This window comes from Sycon ciliatum, chromosome 3, assembly GCF_964019385.1.
Source record: "Sycon ciliatum chromosome 3, ocSycCili1.1, whole genome shotgun sequence".
Classification (NCBI taxonomy): Eukaryota; Metazoa; Porifera; class Calcarea; order Leucosolenida; family Sycettidae; genus Sycon; species Sycon ciliatum.
Window position 1 is genome coordinate 18,263,627 of NC_088645.1, and position 8,772 is coordinate 18,272,398.

Consider the following 8,772-nt stretch of genomic DNA (forward strand, 5'->3'; position numbering starts at 1 on the left):
AGTGAAATTGGCAGAACCATACGAACCTTATGGTGGGCAATTCCTCGAATTTTGCTCCATTTCTTTATCCACATACCAAACAAGCATGAAACTTACCAGAAAAAGTACCGAATTCTGCCAATTTTTCTGCCGGCAGAATCCGCCGGACCCTATCCGGAGGAGGAGCCAGACTACCGGTATATGACATCTACCAAGAGAGGAACCCCGAACATGTAAAATCATCACGTTCATGTACTGTATGTACATGATGTAGCTCAAACACATCTATGAAGCGTAAACCGACAACCATCAGCTTGGAAGGCTCAGGTGCGGAAAGTAGTTCCAATGCTCTTACTAGTCTCGTCATTATCATCCTGCAACATTCGACAATATTTGTTACCCAGGGACATACATGTACATGTACATAATTGTAGCTCGTGCACATCTTCGTGGCGAATCCCTTCCCCTCACTAGAACTTTCCGCACCTGAGCCTTCCAAGTTGGAAGGTTGTTGGTTAGTGATGCACGCCTGCATGTTTTAAAAGAACTCACGTTCGCTTCAGGAGACATTTTTCCGCGAGCTCCGGTATGTTGAAGGTTGTGGATACCACGTAAATGTACGTGTACTATGATGTACGTCGACTTCGCTGTGCCGCTCGTGTGCTCCGCTACGAACGACTGTTCTAGTCGCCCTGGCCGGACTAGTTCCGCACAGGAGAAGCTGGCGACTTGCAACGCCAGTGACCAACTTCTCCATGAAATATGCCGGATCATCTGTTGCTCTCCACACACTGTGCAACATGGCAAACAGACATAACAATGGACACAAGAATGTTCTTCGAAGTACGTAGCAGAAAAATATACGCCAACATGCAACCATAACAGCGCAGGAGTACACAAGGAGTACACAAGCAGCCTAAACCAAAATTTTGGACTTTTGATCTAGGGCAGGTTTGGTGGTGAAACTAATGCAGCATGAGATGTCACGTCGCTGATGTGCCTGTCTATTCGGCACGTTTCCGATCTTCCTTGCCAAGTCAAAAGGTCACCACTGGTGCTAGTCTCTGGAGCTGAATCGCAGAGTCTACCAGCGAGTTTAGACGTTCTGGATATTCTAGTTGCGATATGGTAGCGTGACAACACATTTTAGGTATTCCTCACAGATCCTACAAACCTGCATACATGTACTCAATCTTGCGACATGATCCATACTCATCTTGAAATTGACGGCACAGTGTATAGAAATGAGGTGTAATCTCCCTCAGGTTTGTAGGCATGGCAATACAAGTCATGTGAATGTACATTGTACATGTACATGTACATGATTGTGTATGTACAATCATGTAAATAATTATACATGTTATGCATCAGATTGGACACTTCTACTGTTTATAGTGCCTGACTTGGTCTTGGTGTGGTGAGGCAAGGGTGACGATGCCGTTGAAAACAGGAGATCAGAGCATACACCACCCTTGGCATATCGAGCCCATTGAAACAGGATACCTCTCACACCGGCAGGGTATGGTCAGAATTGACTATTCGCTGACAATCTTGCCTGTACCGTTACCTCAATATTGGGCTCCTTTGCAAAGTTATTAGCAAGACGAGCAAAGCAATGCCCATTTTGCAATTGAGAGAGTCGTAGGAGTAACTCCGCAGCGCGATTCCAAACACTGCCATCACTGCTCCAAATGAACGTACAGCCAGGCAAGGCGATGCTATCCATAGCGATAGGACACTGTGCACACTTTGGAGGACTACGGAATTTCTACAATCTACATTGTGGTGTTGAGTACTAGTACATATACGAGTTTCCCAATCTGGAATCTGGCCACCTAGATTGTAGCATTTTTTTTAAAACTTTGTTTTACTTCGCAAAATCCAAACGGGACTTTCTTCCCAATGACAAGGTAGCGAAGATATCACACAGCTCAGACTGAGCTCTACTCCCAACACTGACATCGTACCAAAACATCAAGAGTAAATGCTTGCGATAACGGTACATTGTAAGTCATCTCCATGTACAGTGTTGGCAACTGAAATCCTACCCCCTCCTGAGCGATGGGTTCATTCACATTCTTTGCGATGTGAGCGCACCGGTGCGCTCAGGGGGTCGGATTTCAGTTGCATGGACATGTACATGGCCATGTATAAAGGCTTGAAAACAAGAAATATGGAGTATACATGTACATATCCATGGGCTATATTAAATAATTCGTCTGCGTGCCGGCCAGGAAAAAAGGTGGACATAATGAATGGGAATGATTATAAAGCACAGGTAGGATTCGTAATAATTATACCGTATAGATGTACACAATGATGCAGACAGCCAGACTGTTTCGGCCAATGAGGCCTCATCAGTGCAACTCCGAGCTTAAAATAGAATTGAACTGTCAGCCATGGCCACGAGAACCACAGACATTAGGACAGTTCGATGTACTAGCGCTGAGAGTGCTCAAACTGCTAGAAGCAGCGGGCAAAGCATAAAGCTAACCAGCACAAGTGCGTCCTATCGAGAGTGCTGAACAAGATCGAAATCGAGGAGCAAAATACTCAATGATGCAGACAGCCAGACTGTTTCGGCCAATGAGGCCTCATCAGTGCAACTCCGAGCTTAAAATAGGATTGATCTGTCAGCCATGGCCACGAGAACCACAGACATTAGGACAGCTCGATGTACTAGCGCTGAGAGTGCTCAAACTGCTAGAAGCAGCGGGCAAAGCATAAAGCTAACCAGCGCAAGTGCGTCCTATTGAGAGTGCTGAACAAGATAGAAATCGAGAAGCAAAATACTCAATGATGCTGATGTGCCGTATAGATGTACATGTAATTGTGCTGGACAGAAAGGCTACAGTGCACAGATGGAGAGTCGGCAATAGAATCACTGTTGCCAACCAGCGTTTAATTTAAAGGGACGTGAATCTTTCCCTCAAGCCAATGAGTGTAAAGTATTATAATATACTTCAAATGAAGGGAACAAAAAATAGCTGGAATAATTCCGTTGTGTTAACTACACGTGGTGTTATATTCTTCATAACACTTGCATGAAGGCTCAATATACCGGAGCACGACTTTCAATCCTGAAACCTACCAACGCACATGTACATGTGGATGAAATTGAATTACGTGTATCATATTTACGAACTTGGAACCTGTATCATCCTTGCCAGATAAATACTAGTTCATTTACAAATCTTCTAATGATGATAAATACATGTATGTTGACGGTATTCAATAAGACTATAGCGACGATGCTGTATATCTTGTCCTACTATGCCTGCACGCAGTTTGCATTCTTTACAGCTACAGCTATAGCAGCTTACAGGTATTACTAGTATGGTATAATATGGTGAGAGAATACTAGGACATCTAGGTGGGATTGCAAAAATTCAGGAGCGAACGAAATTGGAAAATGGTACACATATACAACGTACATGTACATGTACATGTACGCTCATTTTAGAACTTGTATTGAGATTACTCAACAACAACTTACTCACACACCCACAACATAATTATACTGTACATGTACAAACCCACCTGCGTCCTCTGATCGACGTCACCTTCTCCATGTACATTGTACATTGTACGTTGTACGTGTACATTGACATACCCCACAAAGGATTCTCGCTATTGTGGATATTGACAATTTGACATACATGTACATGCACGGTGAGGACAGTTTGACCTCTCTTACTCTTACCACTCTAATGACATCCACAGTCACTGGCGCTGAATCCGGCTACAGTGAGAGTCTGAAACAGCCATGACGTGGACGTTAAAAAGAATGTGAATGAATGCAGCTGGGAAGCGACGCATTGCACCCGGGCACTGCCTCCTCTACCCATCACTAGCAAATGGTAGAGGTACATATGATATGCACTCGGAGCTGCAGGTTTGTAGATGGCATACTCACAAGATCCTTCGCAACTTTTCAGGCTTATGTGCTTGGGCATGAGAATTTTTTCCTGCATGATTGCATTCAAGTCGGCAATGGCTAGGTTCGTGCTTTGCAGCTGGCATGGACTGGGCTGCAGACGTGGGGGCATGATGTTGCTTCCCGATGCGCGTCGGCGGCGCCCCGTACTCAGGACAGCGGCGTGGTCGACCCTTTCTTTGGTGGTTGAGATTCCGTGAAGCACTTTCTTCTCTAGATGTTCATCGGGAACTATGGTGGCGATGATTATGCCAGTACCGGCGCATCGTAGAGCACGTTTGAGAGCTCTTTTCAACTCCGCCAATACTTCACTCAAAACCACCGGTACAGCGGAGGCCACATATCCATGCATGAGAATGCTGATGCTCATGTTTCGGTTGTCGTATTCATGGCACAGATCGTCTGTAATATTTACCTCGCTCCGGTCATTCATTCCTAGTTCACGCTGATACATGGGAGTTACGAGAATTGCCGATGTTCTTGAAACAGCGGCATGGCTGTTCCGTGCCGTTTGGTTCACAACAGTGTCAAATACATCCAGGAACCGTCGAAATCCTAGTGTGGCGCTTTGGCACTGACGTCCTGGTGCTCTGCTGCCATTTAATTCATACATCATTTGAATCGTGGCTGTGATGTTGGTGAATCCAACACGGTTGGAGGTTGTGGCGTACAGTTGAGCGTCTGAGCACAGAGAAATGCGAATACACACTTGTATCAAAAATCATGTTTCAAGTACAAACACATGTATGAATGAACTCGTATTGCGATTGATTCTGAGATTTTGCGAAGTAATTCAAAACCGACTGTCCAGTACGGGATACACTATGTCTAGATTGGTCACTGAGTAGAGTTGGTGGGAGACAAAGTGTTGCGATAATGTGAGAGGAGACTGTTGTAGTGTATTGATACTTGAAGTAGTATAAAGGGAGACTAGACGGTTGAAGAAGACACACGAAAATCCCGCATCATATCGGCCGTTCATAACGGGAAAGTACCAAACTCCAAAGCCTTCAAAATACAGGAGGTAACAAGGACAGTCATCTACATGTACATACATTGCACTGACTGCAAGTGTTCACGTTTCCTGAAGTCCGACAGGATCCATCCAGTTACCTAACCCGTATCTGGTGATCTGAACGCAAACAAACAGTATTCAGCCGCATGCCTGTGCTACTGATCAATGGAGATTTTGTGCTAATAACCCATAGTCACTTCGGTGTTTTCCACTTTACCAAAATATAAGTATGTACATCGTATATAGTCATGCTGACACGACGAATTCACTGACCATATAAAGATGGCACCAGTGCGGCAATAGAAGCAGCTCTGGTTGGCGCGGCGAAAGCTGCGTGCCTTCTACACGGCTTGGGGAGACGATGATGAGGGGAGAAATAGCGGACAGTTCGCTTTACCCGTCTTGTGGTGTTGTATGTAGCCTGCCAATGACCGTATAATTCGCCAGGCAGAGAAGCAGCTCTTGTACCGATCCCTACATGTACATGTATAGCCGCAGCTATTGATATGATCAGTCCTAGCCGGCTGCAAGGAAACAGTTCACGATGCATAGCCATTGAAGGTTTCGAAAGATACAACGAGTTGCCGCAGGCCGATTTCTTCTTCGTCACTCTCCTTCTGCAAACCGATTCCTTCCTCTTCCTTCTGCTTTGCTCGTTGCTCCAGGTCACGATCTACATCAACACAGTCATTGGTGGAATATCAATATTTCTAGGGGCGCCTTGTACATGACATTATACTACGTAGCTATTGTGAATCAAATGTAAACCCGGAGAATTAGAAACTCAGTACAAAGTACATTATGCCTGAGCGCATAGAACATCTTATCTGAAAAACGTCTGCCATAGTGAAACTTTTTTATACAAGTTAGCGCGAGATACGGGAAGTTCACACACTAATAATTGGTGCGGTCGATACCAGCGTATCATTTCCTTTTGTGAGCGTTCTTCATTCTGCCACTTGTCTTTGTCTGGCAGGAAATCAGCTGAGAGTACACTTGGTTCTGTGGTGCATTTTTTGTGCTAGGGGAATATCTGGTTCGTCTGCGGACATGCTGGATTCCCCACGCCCATCAGGCATTACGTCATTGCCAAAGCATTGGCAAAAACTAAGGCAAAAACTAAGGCAGTTTGGTTTCGTAGAGGTAGCGTAGGATCAGGTCTCCAGAGAACTGACTTGAAGAATTCATTGGTAGGAATGTTGTGGATTTGTGGCCATAAGTGGCTCTATTTTACATGCTCAGCTACACTTGTAGCTGTCCGCAGATTGAGTAAAACGCTCTATCATGTCATCTTTCAATATTTGGTTAGACACTGGGCCGAAATAGTGTGTGCAATGCCTAGGCTAAGATGCAGTGCGGTCAGATTCACTGAATGAAAGAAGATACACGAGGTCGTATGATTGCCAGTCAGGTGAGTTCAACACGCATGCGGGCGATGAAATATCAGGTGAGCCTTGGTTGGTTGGTTTTTATTTCACTTCGCACATTCAAACGGGATGACGACCCAATAAAATGACGGCGAAGGCTTAGAGCCTCGGACAAGCACTCTTCTAGTTCTATGCAACAGTGCGCCTATGTAACATTGTTGTGCATACCTGGTGGCTTCAGGTCAAAGGATACGTTCACGGTTCGGCGTAAAACCAAAACTTGGCGCACTCTCAGTCCCAATCTAAAGACTATGCATTCAAGTCAGGGTCGCCACAGGTACTGTAAGCACCAGTGAGTCAGTGACTGCTGTCCTGCGAAGTAGTCTCCAGAATGAAGCTGCTGAATACCTGGCAGAGTTCCAGCCTGCAGATACTGAAACACACTAGGGTAAGTGTTGCGAAAAGTGGTGATAAACGCGAAGGAGACAACCGTTTTATGATCTCGAACACGCACCAGAATGGTGATATCGATCGCCCTATTTGAGTCAACCATGAGGTTGTTTAGCTGAAAGGCAAATTCGGGGACAAGACAGAGCTAGGTGCTTGACCTCGGTGAGAATGTGGATACGAGAAGACTAGCACGTGGTTTCAGGGACTTTCCGTGATACGAAGTTTGGCCGCCACGACCAGTTGCACCTATGAACCTGAAATCTAAGTCTGTGTGCTTACGAGTAGGAAAGTGTAGCCATCCATCTTATCCCACCATGCATTCCTCTAGATGCCACGGTGCAAAGGATACTTCGTTCCCATTTCTAAAAGGACGAATTGAATTGAACCAATGGCTCATAATGTAACCCCAAGGAAAAGGATCTAACTCGGTATTGGCATAATATTGGCATTGGATGTTTGCACTTGGATATATCAGAAAATCAGGCACACACTGAGATAACATGTGATTTGATGATTGAGGTTCACAGAAGTCCCCGTGAGCGTCGATGCCTCCACTACTGTAGTTGCTGTCGCCGATCGCACGATCTACTTTCTGTAAGAACGCGCACCATGACCCGGTGAGGACGTGTCTTTGTTCTAATGCTACACTTTCGACACAAATTACGACTTGTGTTGTTCCCTACTTGCTTGCATTTGCTAGTGGAGAACTCGTGCGTCGACACAATCAGAAAGAGAGAAACGAGTTTTATAAAATTCCGCTCTGAATGTGAGATGTCATGGGGCACTCATACAATGTAGTCGACTTTCCTGAATGCATGTTATTCTGCTGCGCTCGTTTGTCTTTCTCTTTCCGGATCAAGCTGGATTCGGTGCGATTTTCCTACGCCTCGGGCTAGCTACGGTCGTAGCAGTCCTACCTGAGCATCGTGTATAGTAGCGTAGGGTGCACAGAGGCTACAGTTTGAGTCTTGCAGAGGACGTGAACTCCCGCGGACTCTGCTGCATCAGAACAATGCCATCACGTGTCCTTCCTTCTGGAAGTGAGGCAGACCGGTCAGTTTGTATGCATGCTGAGCAACGAATGTCAACACTCAAGACTGAAGTGAAGCGTTATGGACGTGAAGGTGGAGAATTAGGTGTCATCGTTGACACCTTGAGCTATGTTGAAGAATGGGGCGATACGACGAAAATAGCACACTTCGTTCTATTGCCATTCCCAGAAATTCCCGTAGCTACTTTGGTTTCGCTGGTATTATGTCCACGGGGGTGTGTGATGGCAGGGTCTGTGAAACGAGAAGCTCAATGCTGCGCCTCTGCAAGCTACTTTTTACGGGTGACACTGATCGACAGTACACGGAGATTGAATGGGACGTGCTGCTTGCTTGACTTTGAGCCCTCTCATGAACCAATACAGCAATAGCCTCCGGTACTGGTGCGCGAAAGGTAACGCAAGGACTAGTAACTCACGCGGCCATCAGTCCTGGCAGTAAGCAGGATCATTGAAATAATGTACCTCACTTTGTACTGCACTACCAAATCTCCAGCGTGCATGGACGATGCGCTTGCATGGAGATGTTAGCCTGGCCCTGAGCCTTAGGCTTAGGTCTCCCAACGACGGACCCGTCCTTTCGTCGCCAATATACAATGTAATGGTATTCCACTCAGCACCGTATCGTGTGGCGGGTCTCTCGGCTCGTATTATGTCCAAATTTGGACAAATTGGCCTAAAACCAAGGCTCAAGTATTTGCTGGACTGCATTACGCGGCAGTGAGAATGTTTGTTAGGATCCAGAAGGAGGCTATCGTCACCATTGTCATTGCAACCTGGTCATGTGACCTCTGTGCTTCTCTTTGCGCCACTATACTGACGTGCAAGAAGGACTCTCTTGTCATGAGGCTGTCAACAACATTCTTCCTCTGACATTATCATCAAGAGTAACTTAGTTTCTGCATTCGAGGTCGATAGAACCTTCGACATTCGCAGATCATCATTCTCAACGACACAGAAATCGTTGCACAATCAT

At 45.7% G+C, this 8,772-nt stretch overlaps 1 protein-coding gene across 3 annotated transcripts; it reads right to left on the minus strand.

Annotated features, from left to right (window-relative positions):
• Positions 1 to 344: 344 nt before the first annotated feature.
• Positions 345 to 5,740, minus strand: LOC135811644 (uncharacterized). 3 transcript variants are annotated; one of them, XM_065324879.1, is made up of 3 exons: positions 5,205 to 5,740; positions 3,896 to 4,597; positions 345 to 770 (listed from the first exon to the last, which is right to left on the minus strand). In XM_065324879.1, the coding sequence occupies exons 1-3, from the start codon at positions 5,485 to 5,487 to the stop codon at positions 376 to 378; spliced, it is 1,380 nt and encodes a 459-aa protein (XP_065180951.1). In that variant the 5' UTR covers positions 5,488 to 5,740; the 3' UTR covers positions 345 to 375. The 3 variants fall into 3 exon arrangements, with proteins under 3 accessions (XP_065180951.1, XP_065180953.1, XP_065180952.1); XM_065324881.1 differs by having other exon boundaries at positions 534 to 770; positions 3,683 to 4,597; positions 5,205 to 5,730; XM_065324880.1 differs by lacking the exon at positions 345 to 770 and having other exon boundaries at positions 2,842 to 4,597; positions 5,205 to 5,729.
• Positions 5,741 to 8,772: the final 3,032 nt, after the last annotated feature.

What these genes read in the sequence shown, in the direction of transcription:
- LOC135811644 (XM_065324879.1), bottom strand. Translation starts at nt 5,487, where the DNA reads ATGGCTATGCATCGTGAACTGTTTCCTTGCAGCCGGCTAGGACTGATC. An exon ending in ACTGGTGCCATCTTTATATG is followed by an intron (nt 4,598 to 5,204) that starts GTCAGTGAATTC and finishes CTCTGTGCTCAG; the next exon opens with ACGCTCAACTGTACGCCACA. An exon ending in GAAAAGTTGCGAAGGATCTT is followed by an intron (nt 771 to 3,895) that starts GTGAGTATGCCA and finishes CATGTTGCACAG; the next exon opens with TGTGTGGAGAGCAACAGATG.